The sequence below is a fragment of the Epinephelus lanceolatus genome, chromosome 13 (genome assembly GCF_041903045.1).
Source record: "Epinephelus lanceolatus isolate andai-2023 chromosome 13, ASM4190304v1, whole genome shotgun sequence".
Taxonomy (NCBI): Eukaryota; Metazoa; Chordata; class Actinopteri; order Perciformes; family Serranidae; genus Epinephelus; species Epinephelus lanceolatus.
In genome coordinates this window covers 9,515,838-9,543,168 of record NC_135746.1, presented here as the reverse complement: position 1 = coordinate 9,543,168, position 27,331 = coordinate 9,515,838, and the positions used below count along the sequence as shown (strand labels likewise).

At 41.4% G+C, this 27,331-nt stretch overlaps 3 protein-coding genes and 1 non-coding gene across 4 annotated transcripts; 3 read left to right on the top strand and 1 right to left on the bottom strand.

The window, feature by feature from the left end:
* Positions 1-924: 924 nt before the first annotated feature.
* On the bottom strand, positions 925-6,537 carry glrx5 (glutaredoxin 5 homolog (S. cerevisiae)). The gene is made up of 2 exons (XM_033648245.2): positions 6,124-6,537; positions 925-3,633 (listed from the first exon to the last, which is right to left on the bottom strand). The coding sequence occupies exons 1-2, from the start codon at positions 6,419-6,421 to the stop codon at positions 3,461-3,463; spliced, it is 471 nt and encodes a 156-aa protein (XP_033504136.1). The 5' UTR covers positions 6,422-6,537; the 3' UTR covers positions 925-3,460.
* A 1,123-nt stretch (positions 6,538-7,660) lies between these two features.
* On the top strand, positions 7,661-9,804 carry prkrip1 (PRKR interacting protein 1). The gene has a single exon (XM_033648081.2). The coding sequence runs from the start codon at positions 8,141-8,143 to the stop codon at positions 8,708-8,710; it is 570 nt and encodes a 189-aa protein (XP_033503972.1). The 5' UTR covers positions 7,661-8,140; the 3' UTR covers positions 8,711-9,804.
* Positions 9,805-9,926: 122 nt separating this feature from the next.
* Positions 9,927-10,202, top strand: LOC117271328 (small Cajal body-specific RNA 13). Its single transcript, XR_004502874.1, has one exon.
* Positions 10,203-15,053: 4,851 nt separating this feature from the next.
* Positions 15,054-27,024, top strand: clmnb (calmin b). Its single transcript, XM_033648374.2, has 10 exons — positions 15,054-15,486; positions 15,903-15,964; positions 16,055-16,150; positions 19,263-19,346; positions 19,464-19,556; positions 19,684-19,910; positions 21,441-21,634; positions 21,971-22,053; positions 22,284-23,800; positions 26,276-27,024. Exons 1-10 carry the CDS (start codon positions 15,408-15,410, stop codon positions 26,400-26,402), a joined length of 2,562 nt encoding a protein of 853 aa, XP_033504265.2. The 5' UTR covers positions 15,054-15,407; the 3' UTR covers positions 26,403-27,024.
* Positions 27,025-27,331: the final 307 nt, after the last annotated feature.

Here is a 27,331-nt window from a genome sequence, read left to right as displayed (position 1 = left end):
ATGTAAATGTTCCACTAAAAAAAATTCCCCCAACACTATTTTGCAAGAGCACTGTCACTGCATCCTGGGTTTTGCCCCACCCCAGACAACTGTGATTGGGTTAAGTTTCCTGACCTGTCTCTGGCGCTGAGGCAGGACTGTCTGACTGAATGAGATCAGTCTGTGATCAACCCATCAGCTGAAGACGTGGCAAGTTTCCAGATGTGATGATTAACCAGGCGTTGGAACAGAACAGGTCGGGGTGCTTCTAACTGTGAACTAAATCTTCGAGATGTGTCTGAATGAAATGTTTCATCTTTTGCTCCCTTATTGAAAGAAAATAGGGTGTACTTTTTTTTTGTGTGCAGAGGACATTTTGACATGTCGCAGCATAGAGTATAAAACACAGCTGAATTTCATTGAGCTGTTTCAGTTTCAAGCTCCTGGTGCTGTGCATGCTGGAGCCATCGTTACGGTCATCAGTAACACCTGTGCTAGTCACGTCAAAATGTCTGCTGTTTAAAACAAAAAAAGCCTATCAGACAGCACATGGATGGAGGTTTTAGGACTGGTTGCTTGGCAATGGTGTAAGTGCAACTGAAGCTGTTTGAAGATTTACCGCTGGAATCCTCAGCTACTTTTGACAGTGTGAGTATTCAGAAACTGGTCTGTATTTATATACCTTGGTCAAACCCAGTAAATCAGTGTTCAGTTGTATTATAGGTGAAACTCAGTCAGGTGATGGAGAATTAAAAAGATCACGTAAACTGTCACCATCTGCTTCACTGGATGACTCTGTTCTCCTCTGGTCTGAATACGTTTATGTGGTAGCTTTGCCTGTTTTTTTAAATTAGCCTCTTTGCCACATTAAACTGAACAAACTGCTCTACCTCTCTGCATGTTGATGGTTATAACAATCAAAAAACAAAACAAAACTCCAGGTCGTTTATTTGTGTCACAAAATATTTAATCGGTGCAGGGTTCACATGGAGCTAAAATACATTTCATCATATGCTTACAATGTACAATATCTTACAGTGTACTACATGACTTGTGATAATACAACTGTGTGCAGCAGGAGGAACATTTGGGACAGATAAATGTCAGGCTCAGTGACGAACAAAAACTCCCCGCCCCTCCCAAAAAAAATAAAAATAAAATCAAATACTCTTCCTTCAGTGATGAACTGACACAGACGCAACAAACTGCCTCTGGTTGTCCAAACGTGTTGCGTATCACACCTCCTCCTAACTGCAGAGCACAAATGCTCCACCCACAAGCGTTCACTCGCTCGTTTTACTTGGGGAAGACGTGTCTTCAGGAAAAAGAGAAAAAGGTATCATGGTATGTTTGTTGCGTTTCAGCGGGTGTAGACTTTAAAATGGGGACACTTATGGTTTCTCACAGGAAGAACAAACAGGGGACGCTGGTGTTGATTCCATCAGTCATATTGACAGTGCATGTGTGTTGCGAGGTCAGTGAGGTGTGGTCCGACGAGATGTAACTGGTCAGATATTCAACTAAAATATATTTCTACTACTATGAACCCACATCAGCTTTATTAATCCCTGACGTATGAACATCAGATCGCCCCCTCTTTGTTCTTCCTTCTAGTAATCTGTACTTACAGGCAGTGTGCATCTGGAAGCTTTCTAGTTTGATGACGTTTCCTGGTGCGGTCAAAAAGGTCTTAAAGGTGAACTTCAATATTTTTTAACCTGGACCCTATTTTCCGCTCCTATGTGTCCACGTGACGAATAGGAGCAACATTTTTTTAACTGGTCCAGTACTGAGTCAATATATGTGCACTAAAAGTTTTTGTCACTGACAGGCTCCAAAACTATTAATGGCGTATGCCCCAGGTGAGCAATTCCACTGGACTGAATAGGTGCCATCTTGGAGTCTGGTATCTAGTCATTATTAAACATCTATGAATTGTGCGCTGTCAATGTACGTCCACTAAAAGTGTTCGTTTTTGCCACTGACAGACTCAGATTATGCTAAGTGTCTGACAACCTTATAGAAAGGATCCCTACAGAGAACAGCCTTTTTGTTTACCAGAAAATCACTGTCGCCAAACCCACCAGACTCCATTTAAACTCCATTTTATGGTGAAATAAAATCTCTATCTCTGTAGGGATCCATTCCTTAATGTTGTCAGACACTTAGAATAACAATCTGAGCCTGTCAGTGACAAAAACAAACACTTAAAGTGGACGCACACTGACAGCTGACAGTGAAGTGCCTGTAGGAATTCTATTCCAGCGCTCAATACTGGACCAATTTCAAAATGTCTTGTTCCTGTTTGTCACTTAGACACAAAAACCTTAATAAATAGGATCCAGGATAAGAAATCCTTAAGTTACCCTTTGTGCACCCTGAGGCTTGCTTGGTCTTATCAGAGTGTGACTTCAGACAAAAGGTGGACAGCAGAGGTAGCAGAGCTTTTAGAGGGCAACATGATCGAGGTGTGCCGACATACTTTGCGTAAACTAATTAAAAGACAGGGAGGGAATCGCAACGTCTCCCTCTGGCAGTAAGTGTCCAACATGGAAGTGAAAGTGACGTTCAAACATTTTTTTTTTTTTTTTACAAATATTTTTAGGGGTAGTAATTAGAATTTGGTGAATTTAAATAGAAAAGTATTCAAAACATAGGAACTACGGAACAAGTTTTTCCACCATGTCCTAAGTGACAGGGAAACATTAAAGCTGCTGTAATGAATATTTTTCTAATAATGCATAAAAAGACTGTGTGTGATGATAAAGAGGTCGCTCCTGGTGACAAACCCACCGAGAACGATCACCAGAGTTTACCACGTAGAGGTTTATAGCAGCTTTCAGCTCCTGGTTTTGGTTTTCTTGGCATCAACTTCATGGTTTTGGTTTGTTTTTTGCTGCGGCAGGCAGCGATAAAAGCTCTCCTAAGGCCAGTATAGCTACCCGCCCAGCACCAAGCGGCTGATCGAGACAGTCTGCAACTACCTGGTGAACACAGTGGAGCATTTAGCACCTCAAGAGCTGGATTATTTTTCTCAGGAGCTGACGGGGCTCAAATCAGGACAGTGAATATCAGAATCCATTCATCACATGGACACAAATGTGACTCCAAATTAATGTTAAAAGGTGATAATATGTTGTTGTGTTCGCAACTTGTTTCTGATGCCCTGAAAAAGACTGAAAAACATCTTTGCTGAGAAATGTGGGCAAACTGTCCACTATTTTCTTCCTAAATTTAAGTCCTCACCTGTTAGTCACATGATCTTTTCAAATTTAGAGGAGCTCTGTATCACACTCTGAGCTCTTTGTGGGTATGGGACATGGTAAAGCCAAAACGTGTCATTGTCATTGTCCTCTGCGCTCTCACTGTGCCGTCACTTTTGCCCGTGGCTGCCTCGAGGGTTGATATTCACGTGTGATCATCTGAGTGGGGGATTACACCTGATAAATGTGTCCTCTGTCCTGAAGTCTCTCCTCCTCCTCTACTTGGATTCCTTCTCAGCCTCCAGCAGTGCAGAAGTGATGCCTAGCTTCTTTAACTCCTCCACCAGGTCTCCGTTCTGGTGCATCTGCAGCAGGATGTCGCAGCCCCCGACAAACTCGCCGTTGAAGTACACCTGAGGGATCGTGGGCCAGTTGGAGAACACCTTGACTCCTGTGGAAGGAAGATGGCGTCAGAAATCGACTAAAACCAGTCAGGTGTCAGGGTTAGGGAACCGAGAGAGAAAGACTAACCCATGACAGTTTAATGTGAGTACATTTAAGTTTAAAACCAGTCACATAATATCCTGCTGTTAACACCCAGCACCAGGAAATGATTGCAAGCACTGTTCGATACAGCACAGTATAGGGGTATTTTTGTGTGGCAATATTTCATTGTAACAGTGCCTTTTTTTATCATATAAACTATTAATATTACAAATACAAATTAAACTTTAGATAGCCGGCTAGAATAATATAATCAATTGCTGTTTCAGTCCACCACAAACAGATTCCTGCTGCAAAAACACAGCCAGAAAACTTTATTTTATTAGATAAAACAGATAGACATAAATTTAGAGTTTAAAAAAGAAAAGGTGATAAATCTCAATATATCTTATTGCAATACTCAGCATAGTGCAACACATCCCAATAATATTGTATCATGACTGAAGTATCGTAAAAGTGTTTGTTTTTGTCACTGACAGGCTCAGATCATTATTTTAAGTGTCGGACAACATTATGAAAGGATCCTTACAGAGATAGAGCTTTGTGTTAAAGAGTAAGATCCTTTTGTTTAACCAGAAACAGCCCAAAAATCGCCTCCGCCAAACGTATCGATTTCGGGGCTGTTTCTGGTTAAACAAAAAGGATGTTACTCGTTAACAAAACGCTCTATCTCTGTAGGGATCCTTTCAATACGGAAGCGTATTGCATTCACTTGACAAATAAAAAAAATAATCTGTTTTTATTGAGTAAATTTTTTTTTTATTATTATTTTTTTTATTTTTTTTTATTTTTCTGTTTTTTTTTTGTGGTAATTTTGTTTCTGTTTTTCTTGGTATTTTTTTTTTTTGTTTTTCGGGGTCATTTTTTCTGTTTTTCTGAGTATTTTTCAACAGACACTTTCATTCCTTTCTTGAGAGCTCGATATAATGGAAGCAAACATGACATTGTTTAGTTTAATCCAGTTTTACTTTGTTTTGGGTTATGTGTCCAACTGATTCTGGAGAAACACTGCAATGTCCTGCAGATCTGAATGGGCTTTTCGTCTGAAATACTCAGAAAAACAGAAAAAATTACACCGAAAAACAAAAAAATACCACGAAAAACAGAAAAAAAAATGACCACGAGAAACAGAAACAAATTACACTGAAAAAAACACAAAAAAAGAAAAAAAAAATCACGAAAAACAGAAAAAAATTACCACGAAAAACAGAAAAATAAAAAAATTACTCTGAAAAACAGAAAAAAAATTACTCAATAAAACAGATTTTTTTTTTATGTGTCAAGTGAATGCAATATGCTTCTGTATTTCCTAACATTGTCAGACACTTGGAATAACAACCCGAGCCTGTCAGTGGCAAAAACAGTGCTCAATTGCCCCGAGTGGTTATATTGTGGTTATATAGCTGTAGCATGCATGATACGATGTTAATTCCACTACAGAAGAGACGTGATGCTCACTAAAATTGGGTGGGGAAAGAGTGGATATATTGATGTTGGTATTAGTTATCAGCCAAATAGGTTGTTTATATCGACATATCGGATATCGGCAAAAAATCCGATCCAAATCAAATCGCACATCCCTAAAACCCACAAGAATGACTGTAACTGAACGACTTGTATTTATAAAGCTCAGCAATACAGTGGATATGTACCATGATGTCACCTGTGTGTTAATATATTAAATTTTGATTGAACAAGAGGTTTGAGGACGTCACCTTGGACATTGGGAAACACTCATCTACCTTTTTTAACCACGTTCTGACACTTTATGGACCAAACAACTAATTGATTAATTAAGGAAATAATAACGGATAATAAAAATAACTGACAGCAGCAGCTCTAATTAAGTAAATTGTCTTTAGTAACATCTTCATGTGCTGAAAGAAGTTGTGCCCTGACCTAATCTGAACTCCACATGAACCTGATTCTGGGAGACAGTCTGTCCCTTTTGAGCATGTGTGTCATGACTGTGCATTTTTACACTGCTGTTACATCATTAAGACTCAAGTGACGAAGAATACAAAGAACAAACCCAGACATTTCCTTGTTTCTTCGCCTATGTGCTGCCATTGTTTAAAGCAGCTGCGCTTCCAGTTGTGTCTGGATTAGCTGTTTAAGTCAGACATGTTCAAACTGGTGGGACAGTGTTGGAGGGCCACACCCTGGGGTGCTGCTGCAGGGACCTGATAAAGAGCAGTTAGAGGCGGCTGCTGACAAAAGGCTGATATGTTTGGATGGTTTAAATGTGCCAGTAACACAAGAGGTGTAAATAACTGGGACAGCTGATGAGGCTGATTGATCAGTGATCTGATCACATTGATTACAAGCAACATGTTGAAGTTAGTGTCACCTCCACTAACAGTGATGAAGAAGTTCAGCTGACAGTTATGCGACTTGTTGCTGTGATGTCATGACCGGGTTATCTCAGTTAACTGACCTTCTCTGAGCTCCGAGTCCTCCAACACGTTGTACGAGGCGTAGTGGTCCACTCCGTGCATCCGGAGGATCTGCACCACTGCGTTACTAAAGCCACACATGGGCTGAGCCGGAGTCCCCTTCATGAAAACCACCACTTTGTCCTTCTTCACCATCTCACCAAGGTCCTTCTGGAGGTCCGCCGCCGCGCACAGGAACCGGGCCGAGGCCGACCACACGCGTCCGTCGGCCTGTCTGGGCAGATACACCGCCGCCCCGGACCGCAAACACCGAGCGGTGCTTCTAATTAAACTGTTCATGCTCTTTGGTGACTTCTGTCTTTGAACAAAGCGAGGAAAATGTCGGAGGAACTCAGGAGCCTGTTTCTGAAGGAGCCGGAGTGAAACCAGTTCGTCAACACACAGAACCCTCGCGAGAAGAGGCGGGACCTGAACGCTGCTCCCAAACAAAATCTAATCTGATTTCTCATTGGTTCAGCTACGCGTCAGTTACTTTAGTTAAACAAGGGAATTATGTCAAAAGTGACGATTCATAAAAATAATAATAAATAATTTACACCATTATCACAGTCGTTATCACAAATCTAATCAATTATGTTTTCTCTTTAGAAAAAGACAACATGGAAAAAAAAAAAAGTTATTTCCAGGAAGCGAATTTGCGTTTTTTGTTTTTTTTTTTATTCCAAACTTTATTGAATAAATTCAAAACATAAATCTTGTAAAAACAACAAATATCTATGTTTTCATTATAAAAGATACTGGAAATTATTTCATATTTAATTGCACAACAAATAACTACAATTGTAATTGTAAAAGTGGTAGAAAAAATGTATATGAACATAATAATGTAAAAATAAATTTAAATGCACAGCAAATTAACATTTTCATTATAAAACTTGTAGAAAATATAATTAATAGTATGAAAATAATGTAAAAATAAATGTAATTGCACAACAAATAAATACAACTCTAATTATAAAAGCTGTAGAAAAATGTTTTATACTAAATGAATAATGCAAAAATAACTAATTGCACAGTACATTAACAAAATTTTTGTGACAAAAGTTGTAGAAAAAATATTTCATGGTATAAAAATACTGTAAAAATAAATTCAATTGCAATAAGGAAATGCATAAGGAAATGTCACTAAGACAAAAACCTGAGAGGTTTGCTGAATATATGGAGTAAAACTGTACGGCCCAAAATATCCAGTAGTTTTTGCCCATTTACAATTTATGAGTTTTACATTTTCAGCTGTAGTCAAGCATGTTTTAAAATCAGTATCTTTAAAAATATAAAGGGGGGAGGGGTGTCTTTCAAGGGACTGCTCTTTAATTATCAAACAAGGGGGGTGGCTGGGGTGTTTGTTTTTTGTATTTCCTGTTTTTTCCCCAACCCTCCCCGGAGGCACAAATATTTTTTTCCTTGAGCTGAAAACTATATTTATCACTATTTTAACTATTTTTTTTTTCTGATGGAAGCGTTTGTCACAAATGATGTGTCCAAGGACTGTTGGGTATTTGGATATCCAGCAATAATTTTTTTTCTTTTTTTTTTTTTTTTTTTTACAGTTTCAGGCTGTGAGAAATAGTGTCATTTTTTTAAAGACAACATGAAAGGCATGCTGTCTTTAAAAATCTGTGGTAAATAATTTCCCCTCAGGGATCAATAAAGTATTTCTGATTCTGATTCTATAAAATAAATACAGAATACAAGCATTTAAATTTGTAGTCCCTCCCCTAAGCCAAACCAAAAAATAAGTCCCTACCCAGTGCTTAAAAAATTATTTAACATGCCCCCCTTCTTTTTTTTTTTTACAACACCCTCCCCCTCACAAGTAACGAACAATCCCTTAATTGTATTACTGTTGTACAGTAATAGTTTGTTTAAATCCAGTAGGTGGCAGCAATGCAACTCTATGGATGCAAACCGCCATTAAAAACCAAAGAAGAAGAAAAACAGAACTCTTCAAGAACTTCCGGGGCGACAAAGAGGAAGAAGACGACGACAGTTTGAAAGATGGCGGCGCACACGCAGAAGAATAACAAGCCGGGGAAACCCGGAGGAAAAGAGGCTCAGCCTCTGATTATCGCCAAAACTCCGGCGGAGGAGCAGCGTCTGAGGCTGGAGAGGCTGATGCGGAACCCGGATAAAGCCGCTCCCATCCCGGACCGGCCCAAAGAGTGGAACCCGCGGGCTCCGCCGGAGTTCGTCCGGGACGTGATGGGCTCCAGCGCCGGAGCAGGCAGCGGAGAGTTCCACGTTTACCGACACCTCCGCCGCAGAGAGTACCAGAGACAGGACTTCCTGGACAAGATAGCAGATAAACTGGATGAGGACCAGCAGTACCTGGACAAGGTGGAGAAGAACAAACAGGAGGCGGAGGAACGGACCGCCAAGCGCCGGAAGAAGCGCGAGAAGCTGAAGCAGAAGAAGCTGATGGCGAAGAAGGCGAAGCTGGAGTCCAAGAACAAGGAGGACGAAGCGGACAAGAGCTCGGACAGCAGCGAGGAGGACAAGGAGGAAGAGGAGGAGAGAGAGGCTGAGGATGATGCAGAGGCTCCTAGCTTCATCATGGGGAGGAAATGACGTCCTGTGTGTCCTGCAGGGTGACCGCCAGGACCGGGACTGCTGGGTTTAATGCCTCTTAGTGACACTGTGGATGATCGGACATGAAGACCAGGATCACACAACAACTTCTCATGTGCATCCAGGATAAAGAGCCCCGTACAAGAGAATCTGCTTCCTGTTTTACTGCCAGAAAAAAATGGATGGATGGATTTCTGAAGGGGCCCTGGGTCCCGGAGTGTCAGGGGGCCCCTGGCTTTCACTTACAAAATGTCAGATTAACACTTTTTATTATTCTTATTGTGTCTAATTCACACAGACTGACCAGGAAGAGACTCAAAATGACCACAGAGTGTCATGTTCTCATCCCAACGCGTCACATATTACCGTTTCCTAAGTCCACTTTCACGTCTGTGCCTGTTGTTGCCGTTCTGTGAGGTCATGTCAAATTACACTTGTTATATGTGTTGTTTCTTTTCAAATCACACCTCCATTTTTACAGGAAATGGACAGTTTCTGCTTGTACGGTGCATGCAGTCTTTGTCAGTAAAACACTTCATATATACATTTATCTCCTTGTGCAACAAACACAAGGTGGTTATGTCTGGCAAAAAACATCATGGTTTAGCTCAGCATTCACACAGGAAGTGAACAGCGGCCTCCGAGGTGGAAGTCTGGGGCTTGTCAGATTCATCCACCTCCACTCCCACACACCCTATAGAGACTTTGCAGCTCCTTATGTTATGTTGTCAGCAGCAGTGTTTCAAACTGAAGCCACCCGACGGCAAAAGGTGCCTTTTTACGTTCGTGTCTGACGCTGAAATCACTGACGACATGGCAATATTTGACGACTTGGGAATCAGAACGGGCTGCAGAGAGACACAAACTCACAGAAAGATCCATAACATGTGCTGTGTGTGTAGGAGCAGAGGTGGGGCCTTTTGTGCGTCATTGCGATTATGCTCTCCATAATCTCTCTGCAGTGTTTTTCACGTGTCAGCTGGCAGGGCAGGTGTGCTGTCGTCTTCAGGGCTTCTCGAGTTTGTCAAAAATTTGTGATAATTATTAAGAACTCTGATTTGAATAGTTTTAATAAAAATGTGAATACACACAGACATCAGGGTGTCGTGCAGTCTGTTCACTAAATCCTCCTTGTTTTGTCATCACTGTTAGAGGTCATGAGGTAATTTTAGAAATGCAGCTGTTTGCATCTCACCCGTCTGTATTCTGATTTGAGCCTTTGCAGCCTTGTGAATCCGCCCCCTGCAGACTGTTGCTCGTGGGCACAACGAGGCTGCAGACAGCAACTCAAAGAATGAAAAGGCGTGGCTCCTGGAGGTTCAGGAGATTCACGTGCGATGTTCCTTGGACACACCTCCTGCTTTCCACGGCGGTGACGGCCTCGCTCTGTAGCCGTCACCTTTCTTGAGGCAGGTAGAGAAACACCTGACAGTCAGATATTGTTTGAGGCAGGTGGAGCTCTTCCTGTCAAACACTGTCAACTGTCACATTTTTCTTTAACAAACACAACATTTCAGATTCAATATCTGATGATACAGATGACATGTCGATATTTTACATCCCTAAATTAAACTCGTTTACTGAAACTGAAACTTCTTCACATTTCTGCTCTGCTGAAATCAGCTCAGGTTGTGATTTATAAATGACACGCAGCAAAAATACGTTTCTCATGAGTGATTCTTTTTGCTGATGGAGGATTTCAGTCATTAAACGTACTGAAGTTTCCTGCTGAGGTCAAATACGACTTAACTGTATTAAAATATTGGTCACTGCAAAAACCTCAGGCTGCATTCCATAGCTTGTTTTATCCAAATTTCATGACATCATATAAGGATTCAAAATGAGAATTTAGACTCTCCACAGATCTTCTTAACTGACTGAAATCCTTTCTCTGTGTGATCTTTAATAAATGTTTGAAAGGAGGGAGCCCATCAGCCGACTGGTTTATTTTAAAGAATTAAATCTCACATTAAAGCGGAACAACACCTAAATGAGGAATTTTAATGTGTCACTATGTCACTTCCATGATCGAGGAAAATTACAAATATTTGCAATCATGAAAGACATTCTCAAAGCCAGAAACCAGAGAGAGAGAGAGAGGGGAGTCTTTCCCTACCCTCTCCCACAGTGTCTCAGAGTGTCACTCTGTCTATAACCACACACACACACACACACACACACACTGGGCCTCGTGCAGGAAGTGAAATATGAAATATTTTGTTTAATATCGATAATACCCACAGATTTCTGGGAATCCCTCTTATTTATGCTCTTGCAGGGTGTCTATAGGTCCTTGAAAAGTCTTAATATCAGGCCTTAAATTGTCTTAAATTCAGATTTGACAGGCCTAAATATTTTCGAAAATCCTGACAGACCCAGTACTCTGGAAAATCACATTCACATTGTATACGTTTATTTCACAGAACGTCGAGGTTACTACTGTTAAAGTTCTCCTCTCAGCTTTTTTATTTGTACTTGGAAGTCGGAAATGGGAATGACGTCACCTCCGAGGTGACAACAGTTTTTGCATTCTAGTTTACAACGGTGGACAAGTCGGAAAAAAACATGGACGCCCGCAAGAAAGCCTTTGTTGCCCTTACACTTTCGGAGTATAGACAGCTTCAAAACCATCATGCAGTCCAACTGATGAGCGCCGCAGATGAGGCGTAAAACAAATAAGATAAAATTGCTGTAAACAGTACTTTAGCAGAGTGTTTACTCACTGTATGTGACTGGCAGCCATCTTGAATTCGTAAGTCGGGTTTGATGCGGTTGCTCCGAGTTTCCGAGTTGGAAATCCGATCTCAGGGTGCGCTCGAGGACAGGTGTTGTGCTGCGTTCGTTTTGTACTCGGAGGTCGGAAATTCCCAGTTCCCAGTCAGAAGTTTCAACTCGAACGCACCCTGAGATTGTATTTCCAACTCGGAAACTCGGAGCAGCCGCATCAAGCCCGACTTACGAATTCAAGATGGCTGCCGGTCACATAATAGTAAGTAAACACTGTGCTAAAGTACTGTTTATAGCAATTTTATCTTATTTGTTTTACATTAGGTCAGCCTCATCTGCGGCGTTCATCAGTTGGACTGCATGATGGTTTTGAAGCTGTCTATACTCCGAAAGTGCAAGGGCAACAAAGGCTTTCTGCGGGCGTCCATGTTTTTTTCCAACTTGTCTACCGTCGTCAACTAGAAACAAAAACTGCTGTCAACTCGGAGGTGACGTCATTCCCACTTCTGACTTCTGACCTCCGAGTACAAAACGAACGCACCATTATATACAGTGTTCAGGGGGCGAAATAATTGTCCTGTACAGTATTTCAGAGGGGCATCCCAGAAAGTGCAGGTGTAGCAGGGTTTGTAAAGGAATGTATATACATGGCACCTAAGGCCACCCTACACGTTAAATTTTACATATGTAGTGAGGGCCCCTGCTTTGTTTGTCTTTCAGTTATGGGGTCCCTATAAGCCCTGCGTGCTTACACTATGTGCAAACAAGTACATGCAGGCATATCACAGCATTCAGGGATGGGCAGTATTTCTATTACTTGTATTTAAAATACGTATTTCAACTACATTTGAGTATTTTGTAATTTGTATTCGATAAGGCCGATAAAAAGCAAATGTAATTTGTAACAAAATACTGTTGAGTGGAGTCATTATGTATTTAAAGTACTCACAATACTTTCTCCATGAATCAAAAAACAAAAATAATAGGCTACACATTCTTATAATATTGGATGTAACAATATCTTTTACTAATTTGTTTTTAAATATTTTTATCTATATGTTTTCTTGCAATGACCTAGTGGTCTGTTTTACTGGACTGTGCATAACATAGGAAATTGTATGTTGTTGTGGTTGATGCTTGGGATGAGTATGCTACAAATGAATTGCCTCACATGGGATCAATAAAGTTGTGTGAATCTAAATCTGAATCAATAAATAATATTTTAGGGTAGCCTACACCAAATTGTGAGAAAACAAGCGCAGATTTGCAAAAGCTGTGACCAGATTTGCTACTATCACGCCATTAATGGATGAATCATGGTTGTTCTTTCTGGCATAGTTACTTGTGGTCTCTAATTGCAGCATGTACATTTTGAGCATTTTGGTCAAGGACTTTTTGAGTTATTCACAGAAAGATTTGTGGACCGACCGACTGACAGAGTGACCTATAGAGCTGCGGGTCGATGCCAACAAGAAAAAGAAAAAAGTATTTTCTGTATTTGAAAATATAAAATACATGTATTTTATTTTGATACATTTATTTGAGTATTTTGTATTTATCAAAATACATTTTGATGTATTTTTGCCCATCTCTGACAGCATTCACTGTATTCTTTTCTCTAAAGATCATTTTACTTGATGCCTGCTGCACTCTGCACCTCTTACACATTCTCCTGTTGAAATACTGTAAAAGGAAAAATGGCATTTTCTTAATTTCATTACATCCATTATTTATATATTTACGTGTCTTTGTCCTCTTTTATCCATGTTTGCAGATAGCAACACACAGGTGGCATCTTTTGTAGGTGGATAAGGACTGATGGCTGTTGTGCAAAGACGTTTAACACAGGTGCATCAGAGATTCATAATTATCAATTAATTTGTGTCGGCTATGAATAGATGTTTTCCTTTTAACACAGTCGATCCAACAGCGCCTGTGTTAACTGTTTTGAAAAAACGTGAAACCTAATGAAAAAGCTGTACGAGGTGATCAAGACTGCGTAGGATCCATACTGAAAATGTACGTATGGACAAAAGGCAAAAATGGCATGTGCCAAAAAATGTTTGACAATTTCTACAGTTAGGCTTTCACCTCACCATCTGTGTCGCCAATTTCCCGTCTCCAAAGTGTTCATAAGCATGGGTCAAAGTTTCTCCCATCAAGTCTTTTTTTTATAGATCACTTTTGCGTGGGAAGTGGTGTACAGCTCCTTGAGGTCTCGCTGTGTGCCTACATACACAGAGACCCCAGGTGGATCCCATTTCGTAGAGCTGGAATATAAAAAAGGTGCATATAGTGCATAAAATAAGCATCAAAATAGAGTTTGTGCCACGGGAGGCTCCTCCAGACCCCCTGAAAGAGGCCCAGAGTAATTATTCATATATTAATTATCAAGGTTTATTTATTAACTGGCTCCTGACCTCGTGTCATTTTGAATTGTATCAAAGGAAGACTCATACACAGAACAATAAAAGATTCAGACTGAAGTCTGGACTTCAAAAATCTCTACTCTACATGTTGCAGGGCTGCACTGAGGACAGTCCAACACAGACTGAAACATTTGCACATTTCTTCACTGCCTGTGCCCTGCAACATGTAAAACAGAGTCTTCCTTCACTACAATGTGACATTATCGTTGACTTCTGCACCAGAATAGAAGACTAACAGGACAGTTTATTATTAAGGTGCGGCTCATCTCATGCTGACCATCCCCTCCTGTCATTCTGTCCCCAGAAGCAAGCTGAGTCTCCCTGGTCTAATGTCACTGTTTAATAAAGAATACAATGCCTGAAAGGTCTGTAGTGCGGGAAGGACATCAGAGGTGCCTTCCAAATCTCATACTGTTTGTTTTCACTTTTAGTACGGAGTCCTTCTGTGCGGATTTTGCATGTTCTCCTCGTGTCAGCATGGGTTTCCTCCAGGTGCTCCCGACATGTTCTCCTCATGTCAGCGTGGGTTTCCTCCAGGTGCTCCGACATGTTCTCCCCATGTCAGCGTGGGTTTCCTCCAGGTGCTCCGACATGTTCTCCCCATGTCAGCGTGGGTTTCCTCCAGGTGCTCCAGCTTCCTCCCGCAGGACATGCAGGTTAATTGGTGACTCTAAATCGTCCATAGGTGTGAATGTGAGTGTGAATGGTTGTCTGTCTCTATGTGTCAGCCCTGTGATAGTCTGGTGACCTGTCCAGGGTGAACCCTGCCTCTCACCCAGTGTCAGAACCAACCTGACTGCAAAATCGTACCAGATGTAGTAGAACATCCTGGTATTTTTGGCATACTGCAATTGACATACAACATACGATATATTTGGGCATACTAAATCTATTTCTGGCATACTGTTTAGTGTGGTAGTGAGGGTATTGGGATGCACAGCAGCTGTTGGTGGTGGGGACAAGATGTGCGGCAGGTCTAAAAGCAGTTTCAGTCCCATATTTAACTGAAAAACAATAATTATAATTTAAAAAAAAGTCCACTTGGCTGCTCTCAGACATCACTATAGATAACACAATTCGTTTTTTATGTGCGAACACCGTGAAATATTCTTAGTAAAAACATTTTTCTACATGTGTTCACTCCTGCCAAATGTCTCATTCCTTCAGTGTGAGCTGAACATGCTGATGTCAGAGTTATGAGAAATCAGTAAGATTTATAACAGGCCTCTGCAAGGAAACCAAACACCTGTGACCCACCACACTGTTCCTTCATTTGAACAGTTAACGTGAACGCCTTCACATAGTTTTATGATCCACAGCCTGCCAATAGGATTCAGGTGGAGTGAAGCTCAGAGTTGATCAACAGCTCAGAGCGTGTTGAGGCAAGACGCAGTGCCTCACTCTGCCTTTGCTTCATCCTCCCTCTGTGAGGAAACCTCAGAGCACCTCTAATTACCACAAGCGTCTGACATTTTAAACTGTTGTCCCGTCTCATCTCCACACTGGATCATCAGTAGACGTGTGACTGGAGTTATGTGACAATGCAGGACAAGGCCAACACGGATTCACAAGACAAACCAGAGGGAGAGATCAGTGATCGACGTGTGCAGCAGCCTCAAGGTACTGTGAAGAGAAACTCTGTTTGATACTGTTTTTAATAACATGTTAAGTCACTTTACTGTACTGTAAAAAGAGTTTTAAACAAGAGTTTTAAACAATTCAACGTCTGTCTCTTAACTAAATTTCCTGAGTCATTCTCCAGGTGGCTGTTCTTGGCACTGATGCATCTGATTGCCCAATCATGCACTTTTTCTTTTTCACTTGTTGATGATTTACTGCTAAAATATTCTCATGTGTGTCATGTAAAATAAATGATACAAAGGACAGTAAAATAATTCTGAAGTCTTAGGGTTAACACTTATGTGCCATTTCCTACATTCTGTCCAACATATCCAACACCAAATCTATTTTAAATCAACTGAAAATACTACATTCAGTTGTCAAACTATATTTTCAGTGTCCTTGTTTCTCCCCAGATGAGAGGACAGCAGTGCGGGCAAGAGCCTTCACCAGGTGGATGAATGTGTTCCTGCAGAGAGTAAGACACAAATCAATACAGATTTACTGTCACATTATGCTTTAGCTCATATAAATACAGTCACCGCTAAGGTTTATAATTTATTTCCAGCGTGATCCTCCGGTCGAAGTGCACAACCTGTTCACAGACATCCAGGATGGCAGGATACTGATGGCTCTGCTGGAGGAGCTGTCCGGATGCAAGCTGGTAAGAGTCGAGTTACACAGTGGAAATATAGTACAGTGCTGTTAAGTTATCCAATGTGTCCCTGGTTCGTTTCATTTTGGTTCATTTGCTCTGAATTGTTTGTGAGCCTATAGGAAAACTCATAATACTCTGTTTCCACCCAAAATATAATGTTGGAGATTAATAATTTTCTCATGTCTGTACAGCAAATATGAAGCTACAGTCAGCATCAATTAGCTTAGCTTAGCACAAAGACTGGAAAGAAGATTGAAAAAGTAGTCTGGCTCTGTTTGTAGGTAACAAAATCCACCTACCAGCACCATTAAAGGGATAGTGCACCCAAAAATGAAAATTCAGCCATTATCTACTCACCCATATGCCGAGGGAGGCTCAGGTGAAGTTTTAGAGTCCTCACAACACTTGTGGAGATCCAAGGGGAGAGTGGGTAGCAGCACAACTCCATGTAATGCAGGCTGACGGTGCCCCAGATTAAAACGTCCAAAAACACATAATTGAAACCACAAAATATCTCCATACTGCTCGTCCGTAGTGATCCAAGTGTCCTGAAGCCCCGACATAAAAAGTTGTTTGGAAAAACGTCATTTGAACTCTGTTTTTAGCCTCATTGTAGCCTGTAGTTCTAACTGCCTCTGTGTACTTACTTTTTATGTCGGGGCTTCAGGACACTTGGACTTTTGCATCAGCTGAGGCTTGAACTCGCAACCTGAGACTAAGAATCAATTTCTATCTCACTGAGCTAATTAGTCAGTGACAATTCATGTGTAGCTTCACAAATTGACTAAGCCAGACGTGCAGGTTTAGTGGCCGTCCATGCATGGAAAAGCAGATTTCAAACCACTGTAAAAAATTCAGTTATTAAGACAAAAATCTGAAAATACACATATTGCATCTAGACAGCATGGAGATGTTGGTAATTTGTTTGTAACAATGATTGATTTGCTCCATAAGTGAAAAACTGATGTTTAAAATTGCCATTTTTACATTGACTCCAATTGTTCACATTAGAGCAAAATTTAAAATGCTGTCAAAAATTCAGTTTTTGAGATAAAGTTCTGAAATTTGCCACACATCATCTACCATGACTCTAGAATTGTGTCATTTTTTTCATGAACATTGAAGATTTATTTAGCAAGAATTTGCATGTATATGTTTACAGTACCGTTTACAGTCAAACATTTTGATGCACTGTAGGCTCAATTTTTGATAAATCAAAAATCTGAGAAACATAGTTTTTGTAGGACAGTCTGAAGATGCTCTGTAGCAAGTTTGGTGTCAGTTGAGCAAACATTGTGGGAGGAGATGATTAAGAAGTTTTACAGTTTTTGAAAAAAACAGAGTGATGGACTTCATAATTTTAAATAGGTTTAAATGTACAAAAGTTTCTTCAGTATTGGGGCTACAGTTTGATGAAAGTTGTGAAGTTGTAGCACGTATGGTTGATTTGTTATGAATTTTCAAAGTTCTGAAATTTAGACGCTTACTGTAGCGCCACCATCAGGACTATTGGCTTGAGTTTCCAGCTGAGGATATCTGGCATGAGACTGGACCTTTGTGCAAAGTTTGGTGAGTTTTCACCCATGGGAAGTATGATTTCCTCGGAAGAAGAAAGAAGAAGAATACCTAGGATTACAATAGTGTCCTGGCAGCTTAGCTGCCCGGACCCTAATAACTTAAAACTTTATTAAAAATAGCTATTTTTTGTGTTTCCTTTCGACAGTGCCAAGCTGTTCACTGTCTTTACGTTGGACAATGCTAACCAGCTGCTGGCTGAACTGCGTATATGACAGTACATCTAACTATCAGCAATTAAGCCAATAAGTGTGTTTCTCCAACTATGCAAAACGACCAGTTTCACTGTCGGGATTTGATCCATTTGGTCAGATAACATTTTCAGTCTAGAAGAGTGGCAGGATAAAATTGTTTCATCCCCATTCAAGTTAGCAGAGGTCTAAACCAGAAGTATCAGCTTGGTTGGTGGAGGTTAGCCTCTCATATGGTGGAAGTGTCCACTGCAGCTGCTCTGTGAGCCCAAAGATGTGGATGATCTGGAGATTTTACTCCTGAGAAAAGTCGAACTTTTTGGCTTCTTAACTTTCATAGGAATCAACGGGGCCCTGTCTCCAGCGTTGTATCCAGTTCTCTTTATACATCCAAAGGTTAGGCTGTTTAAAAAGATGGAGCTCAATAAACGTGAAGCCAAGAACATCTGGAATGCCCCCTGGTGGCTGGCTGCAAAATAGTTCATAAACCCTGCCCCCTCCATGTTTGTGGATGGGACATGGGCCAAACTGAAAGATCAAAGTAGATGTCAAATACATTTTCCCCAAAGATGATCTTGGTCATTTTATGTAATTCATGTGTTCATTTGTCCTGATAAGTTTGGTTCTAATTAGTTATTTGATGCTATAAAAAAGAGAATTAAGGTCAAGGCTCACAGCTGAGGGTGTCAGTCTGTTTGCTTGGACCTGTGAATGGGCAGGAAGTTGATTGCAGCTCCACTTCCCGATCGCTTCTGTGCAGACTCCAAATGACGTCACCCGTGCAGGATGGAAGCATATCCAGGATAGTTTGGCTTCATTTTCGTGCAGCAGGAGGAAGTGAAGATGTGTCGTCCATCTTTATATACTGTCTATACAGACATATGCAGTATTTTTCAAGCCATTTGAGAATATGGGATGCCTAAAAATCTGCACATGATGTGGGAAAAAGTCTGACAGTGTCTAAGGAAAACAAATCTTCCTTTAGACGAGAGCCTGTATCCAATTTTGTATGCAGTTGTTCTCCAACTGTCTTCATCATTCTGAGAGCAGAACACAAATGAGGATGACTAATTTTCACTCCTGCCACCTAAAAAGAGGCAAAAATTGTCTGATTTTTAAATTGCACAACATAGGTAGAGTAGTAATTTGTCTTAAAAAGCATTGCTAATCTCAAGTCATATTAATCTGGGCTGCTTTAATTGCAAATCAAGGATCTCCAACAAGGACGAGTAAAGGTGGTCTTCACTGCTCTGAATTGAATTTTCAGCCAACAGAAGAACATTTACTTTCAGATGTCTTCGGGGAAATCTCTGCCCCTGCTTACACATTCCTTCTGTAATATCTTTTATTAGCTTTACAGGTTCAGGGCGTCGTCTCACCGCATTTTCAGACTGAACAATATTTCCAAGGCCCTGGCTTTCCTGGATGATCGACATGTGAGTGTGTTAACTTGCAAGTCAACAAAGTGATACTGCCTTGACGTGTATTACAGTTACATTTGAATCCGGACAGACTAGATTTCAGCTGACGTCTCCTCCCTGTTGTGTCCTCAGGTGAAGCTGCTTGGCATCGATGCCTCCGGTATTGCTGATGGGCTTCCCGCTGTTGTTTTGAACCTAATCTGGAACATGATCCTGTTTTTCCAGGCAGGTGTTTTTTTTATCCCCTCATCTATCATGCTGATGTGTTCATGTTTTATTTCACACCTCACCTGGGTGTTTGTCGTTGTCACTGACCTTACATACACTCCTCTGTTTCACTCTAATAATGCAGGTAAAGGAGGTGACGGGAGGCCTCCAGAGGCATTTGTCTTCTAGCCTCTCCTCCTTATCAATGAGCAGTTACCCCTCCTCCGGCGACCTCTCCCCCCAGCCAAATGACATTGGCAGCTACTCCTGCAGCACCCTGCCAAGCAAAGGCAGAAAGGCTGCCAGAAAGCCAAAGTACCACGGGAAAGCAATCAAAACTCTCCTGCAATGGGTCCAAAGATGCACATCAAAGTGAGTCTGAAAAAGATCCAAGCGCTTACAGGGCCATCTTTGTCAACAAAACCTCTCAACCCAAATCAAATACCTTTACATCCCATAAGCTGTATAAAATAATGGATGTAGCCACTGTGACGTCACCTTTGTCTTTGTGGACTGTTATTTTAAAGCCTCGAGCTTGGCATTTTGGCAGTCGTTATTCTTGGTTTTTTGGAGCTAGAAGTGACCATATTTGGACAAGAGGGTGGAGGTAACCCCAATGCTAGCTGCTAGCTTGATTAGCATGGTGCATTTACAGCAGAGGTGTGGACTTGAGTCACATGACATGGACTCAAGTCACAAATTTGATGACTTTAGACTTGGCTTGACAAAATCAAAAAAGATTTGCTACTTGACTTGGACTTTAACACCAATGATTTGTGACTCCACTTGGAGCCAACACTTGACATCCTACCCCAAGTCTAAAGATTTCAGAGTATGTTATTTTAAGTGTGTCAAGGATCAGTTTATTCCCCTTCATTTCCTGAATCAAGTAACATTCCCAGCAAGACTTAACTACCAGATCCACTTTGTTTGGACCAATCAAAGCATCTAATCAAGCTGCAGAAGGGAACCATAAGGAAGTAACATTAAGCTACTGAGCGCCATTTGGAAAAATATTATACCAGAGATAATTTTAGAGACATACAAAAACTACACGATGGTCAACAAAAAACAACCTGCAGCATACAAAACCTATGGGTTGAAAATTACAGTCTTTCATCTTCTGCCGACCTTTGAATTTGCACAAAGAATAGTAAGTCAAAGCTAATATTAGTGTGATTAGCGAGCTAATGCTTAGCTAATGTTAGCTTAACAAATGCATTCGCATCCCAGCTTGTCAAATATCATCGTTTTGCCAGTGGACATTAACATCTAAATATGACACACTAGGTATCATCCTGCATTAGGGGCAAAGTCTTTTTCAAAATACACTTACAGTGTTGGCAAAACACCTAATTTTTACGTTTATTTCCTTGTGCAACAAGAACATGTAGTCAGATCTAGGAAAAAAAACATCATGGTTTTGGCTTAACACAGAAAGTAAACACGGGGCTCACAGGTGAAAGTCCAGGGTTTGTTGGACCCATCCAACTCCCTTCCCACCCGCTATACAGGGACTTTTCTGGTCGCCACGTATTGCTTAACTTTAAGCCTTAACAACATTTAAACAGGTGAGTTCTTTAAAGATTCACCCCTGTACAGTTGTCATGAATGTTGAAATTAGCTACAGAGACCAAACTGTTTTTTGCACCAGGCTGTAAACATGTTTATTTCTGCTGTAAAGTTAAGCATTTTAACATAGAGGTCTATGAGGATTGACTTGCTCTTGGAGCCAGCCTCAAGTGGACATTAGAGGAACTGCAGTTTTTTTGCCATTTCTGTATTGGCTTCATTTTTTTGCCCCAGAGGCGCTGCTTGATACAACCACAGTGCGTGAAGCAAAATGTATAATCTGACTGTGCTGAAGTTATGTTTCTCTTTTATGCAATTATAAATCTGCAGGTTTGGGGTGGACGTGCATGACTTTGGGAAGAGCTGGAGGAGTGGGCTGGCATTCCTAGCTTTGATTAAGTCTTTAAACCCGGCCTTGGTTGACCTGAGGGAGAGTCTGTCCAGAGAGCCAAGAGAAAACATTCAGCTGGCCTTCACGATAGCCAGTCACAGTTTGGATATTCCACCTCTGCTGGAGCCTGAAGGTAAAGACTTGCTGAGTAGAAAGGACTTCACACTGACCCATTTTCATCCACAAAGACAAATACCCTTCTGCACCTTTGCCCACTTAGTGTAGGTGCTAGAAGCCCGTAAGGTATAATGATACCACCTTAAAAGGTCGTAGGAGTTAATCAAAAACACCTTGCAAACCAATTCAGAAGTTGATCTTTGCCAGAAATGAGCAACATTGCTGTGTGCCAGTGTGATTGTATTTTCAGTACCACACAGAGGCTCAAACTGGCCCTCCAACAGCAGGATGGCCTCTTTAGTAACAGTCCACCTAGCTCACGTGTGAAAACTGTCTATTCTTCTTTCCGCAGATGTGTTGGGCACTTCACCAGATGAGCGGTCCATCATCACCTATGTGTCCATGTTCCTGACGGATTACTCAGGCACAGACAAGGTTAGTACGGCTCTGAAAAGTTTGGCATTGTTGCTTTTCATCCTTATTGCTGAGCGTTAGATGATAAAATTAATACAATACTCATATCAGTCAGTTAAATATGAAGCTATCACCAGCCAGACGGAACAGATAGGGAGCTACAGTGAAATGAAATATTGGACCTGTCCTTTAATATCTAGGTGATGTATCAATCTTCCATCTAACTCTCACTAATAAACTTTACATTACAGTGTCATACAGCAGATCTTGGAGTTCTTGAGATCCCAAATTTTGGATCGCTTGAGTCCGTCAGCTTTGGAGAGACCCTCGCTGATGACCCAGAGGCCCAAGCTTTGCTCCAAGGCATGGAGAAGTCCAGTGAGCAGGGACTGTGGAAACGATGGGCCAGAAGATCCTCAGGGAGCCCCCGCACCACCCTGCTTTCTGCAAGTGAGGCCACGTCACCGTTCAATAAAAAGATAAGCAGGAGTCGAGGCATTTTACAGCCACCCAGTCCGCTGGATGCAGGCATTGGCAGCCCAGAGATCCGATCATGGATGGAGAAAGCGTCTGTGGAGCAGAGCTACAGCAAGCCGAGAGTGGATGAAAGTCACTTTTCTTTGAGCTCAGAGGAAGGAATCTACAACTTGTCAGCACTGGACTCAGACGAGGAAGAAGCCTACAGCTACATCCTGGATCTGAATAAAGAGGTTTTCCCACCGTATAATCAGCTGAAGAGACAAGTGCCAAGAGTTGAGGAGGAAACAGAGGAAGAAATGCTCCTGAACGGACAGCAGACTGAAGAGTCGGCTCATCTGGAGATATTTGAGACGTTAAACGGCAGCGAATCTAAACATCAAGAAGGCTCACTGGAACAAAATGTTGATTCAGAAGTCAGGGCTCAGTCAGTCGTTCACAGGGCGTTTGATAGGGACACAGATGAAAGTAGTTCCAGAGAGACGGCAAACGGCATAGTTGTGTTTGACGTGCAGCCAGAGGAAGACAGCACAGAGGAATGTAAAAATGAGACAGTTGTTCGAGGACAGAGTAATGATGATGGCAGTCATTGTGAGGAAGAGAAGGAGGAGGAGAAGACAGAAAATACTAGATTGGTGAAATGTGGTGAAAGAGAGGCTCTGGTGGATGAAACCGAGAACACAAAGCTTCTTGAAGCAGCTAGTTGGAAGACAGAGGTTGAGGATGACACTGATAGAGGGCTTTTTGAAAAATGTGGACAAGTGAGTGAAAAGAAAACAATGGACGAAGAAGATGAGGCAGAGAATGTGACGATATTTAAGGAAGTCCAGGACAGAATGTTAGGGAGAGAAAAAGAGGAAGAGGATAGTGTAAAAGAGGAAGACGGTCAGCAGAGTGTTGTGAGCTCAGAAAGCTTTAAGGTCGGAGTAAATGAAAAAATATTAACTGACGAGGTTGTATGTGGGGCAAGATGGGCCGGAGCGACTCATGCAAAAGAACAAAATGACGGGAAAGATGATGCCCCTGAAATGGAAGATTTAACTTGTGAAGATGAAGACAAGGACAGATACAGTGCTGAAGTCATGAATTCAGTGGATTCTGAAGCAGTGAGAACAGAAGAGGAGAAAGACGGGGAATTAAGGATTAAAAGACGTAAGCTCACTGAGAAGACGGCGACGACAACAGACCATCCCAATGAAACAGCCCAAAAAAATGACACTAATGGAGGTGTTAACGTCCATGATGGTGAGCGATGGACTCCTGCCTATGGTGCAACTTCTCTATCATTCAGGTAGGTCATGGCATTTATGATGTACTCCTGTGGTTCCCAACTGGTCCAGCCATGAGGTCCAGATTTCTCCTTAGCCATTAGTTCAAGGTCAACACAGTTTAATACATTCAGCGTCATACTTATGTTCGGCCATGTCATCGAGCTAGTTTGCTGTCTCTGTCAAGAAGCTGTCCATTAGTCACTGACTCTACGGCAGGAAACGGCACTTCAAAATAAAAGTGCAGTGCCGGAAATTCACTGTACTTAAAAATTAAGTATGTTTTTTACAAACTTGACACGTTGGGAGTCACTTGCAGTCCATTCAGAATTGACCCAAGACCCACCAGTTGGGAACCACTGATCTACTTAACTTGCTTTGCCCAAGGGCCACTCATGCTTAATGACAGGAGGCCAGGAGCTAGTTCATAAACAAACACTTTCTACTATCTATGCAGTAGAAAGACACACATACCCAATTGAAATTTGTGCTACTTGGGGGAAACAGAGAAAGAGGACTGTGGCATCACTTTTGCTCAAGAGGTAGAAAACCAACAACTACCGCAATGCACTGCACCAAACCAGACAAAGAAAGGTACCCGCTGGTGGGTGGTGTAATGCTGAACTGACACAATGGTGGCCGGCTGGCAACAAACAAGAGAAAACATCCACCTGTAGAGCTGGATAACTGCCGTTTTTAGACGTGCACACATGCGAGTTTCAGAGCCACCGTTCTAGATGCCAGTATCAGACCCTAAATCCAAGTGTAACCTCTTTCTCGGTGTCAGCTTACCGGCTCCGAACCGTAGTTGGGAACAGGCTGGCTTTTTAACATTACTTTTACCTTTGCTGGTCAGTAGCTGGTAATTAGCCTCTAGCGATCTGGACCAGTCTGCAAAAGGAAGGATGGCGAGGCATTCGGGTGCCGTTCACACCCTGAGCTCATCTAGACACTTAATTCCAGAGATGGGGACTCGAGTCATTGTGACTTGGACTCGAGTCGACTCGAGTCGCTGTTTTGATGACTTGCGACCTGACTTGACAACAAATAAAAGACTTGAGACTTGACTCGGACTTGGAAGTTAAAGACTCGGGACTTGACTTGACTTGAGACACGATGACTTGAATGACTTGAGTGTTATTCACATCATGTTTTCGGTTAGAATATAAAATTAATAAATTAATTTAAAAAATAATGTCGATTACCCGGTAGGAGCGCAGGCTGAGAATGGCGCTGTCATGATTGGATCATTACCCTGTCAATCAGTCATGCCCTCTCTACGTACCTTACCTGTTTATTGGAGAAACAGGCCCTCTTATATCAGATAGGCATCAACATGTCAGCGGGAGGGGTACCAAGAGTCATCGTCTTCGGCTTTCGGAATTACCATTATTACGGCAAAAGACGAACAGCACAGTGCAAGACATGCGACATAAACATCTTGGACAGCCAGGCGACAACTTCAAACTTTGTTCGTCATTTGAAGAGCCATTCTGCCCAGTAAGTGCTTGTCAATTAGCTAATATTATCTGGTTAGTCGGTAGTTAGCTAATGTTAACTTGATACGATACAGGGGTGGGGTGGGGGGTGGGGTGGGGGGTGGGGGGGGGGGGTCGGTTTGGTGGAACTTGTTTTTTAATTTATTTGCTAACATTAACCCCAGAAAACGTGAGACATCACAAGACCGGCTGTACGTTTTATGAACGAGCAACACAGGGTTAAACGAGCTAAATGGGTGATTTTGGCCGCTGCCTTGGTTAGTGTGTGTGTGTGTGTGTGTGTGTGTGTGTGTGTGTGCGCGCGCGCACACATGGGGGTCGTCCCTGCAAAGTAAACATTATTCTACTGCTATCATCACTCGTTGCTGTGTGTGTCTTCACCATGACACCCGAGAGAGCTGCTTTCCTCCACACACACACTGAAGCACACATCACAGCCTCACACCGCCCTTAAAAGGTGAGCCGGTAACACAAGACACACTGTAGGGTTTGTGAAAACATTAAAATGCCTTTATTTTACATGGAAATATAGATTTAAAAAACAGACCAAGGCGTTGTGTCTCACGGGTCTTCATTAGGGTTGCACTGGTCTCTTTTTATCTGTATTGCCATATAAAATAAAGGCATTTAAATTTAGTTTAGTTTGTGTTATTGAGTGACTTTCAGAGCCGAACTAAGGTGGCATCCACAGCAGTATGTCGGTTTATATGCAGCAACGACATCATGCAGAAGCCTACACAGGTCATGTGGAGAAAAAGTTTTCAGAAGGGCATGGCAAATAGCATTTGGTGCTTAAATATAAGTACTTAAGCCAAACTTTAGATTTTTTGGATTTGAATACATCAGGAACACTTCTGAAAGCTACAGAATCACATAAAAACACTTTAACATGCTGTGTTTGACTGCATTACTTTCTATTTCTTCATAATAAACATGACCATAAAATGCCTATTTCCAGTCTGAATCCATCACTCCTGTGTTTTATCTCCTCTCCAACAGAGCAGAGGGATTCACTCTTCACTCTTCAGCCGCCTCTTGTGACATAACCCCATCAGAGCTGGAAATGCTTGTGGTCTTGTGGATCCTGCTCTTCTGCTGCTTCATCCTACCTCAGCTGAACTTCTGAGTCCCTCCTGCAGTGCTCCCTCCCTATTAAGATATGCTTATTAGCCCAGTTCCCACTAATGAGCCAAACAAGGACACTCAGGGCTGACTCTTTATCTGTGTCACTAAATTTCCCTCAAGGCAACATTTAATGATTGTGTTTGCTTTTTCGCTGCCAGCAGAAATAATTTGTCTTTTGGGTTATAGTTTCAGATAAAACACATGAATGCTGTTATCTCCATTATGACTCAGTTTGTCAGATACTTGGTCTCACACAACTCAAATTATCAGACATGGGTTTTTTTTTTTCTGCATGTCCAAAATTCTCTGTTTGATTTATTTTTTCTGGCAGAAATCCTCCTTTCAATTTCAGTTGACTTTATCGACCACATGGAGGCAGCGCAGCATCACAGCAGAGACTGTCTCAGACGACAGACCGTCTCTGCAGCATTCTGTCGACTACTGAGAATCTGACCTGCTGTTTAATTAGAAGCTGTATTGACACGCTGAGATTAAGCAGATAATATTTAATGAGCACTTTGACATTTCGCACTCAGAACGTATACATTGTCATTGTTTTGATCAACAATGTTGACTTTTTACTTGACTTTTCTGTGACTATGAAATATAAATAATAATTCATACTCTCATGTATCTTCTGGTCCTTTCCATGAGGTCAAATCAGAAATCAGCCTTGTAAATATTCTATTTGAAGGTGCTGTAGATGCACTGGGGGAATTAGTATTCAACATGTCAACATTTTTTTCATTAAACATATTCTCAGTGCAGCTATTCACCTGAAATTGACACAAGACATTGACATTAACTCAGTAAAATTGCACATCAAATGGAATCGTAACATTTCCAACCATAAAAATATATGTGCAATAAAGTGTAAAAACATAGGGAAAAAAGTTTTGAACACACCAACTGAAATGTTTTTTTTAAAAC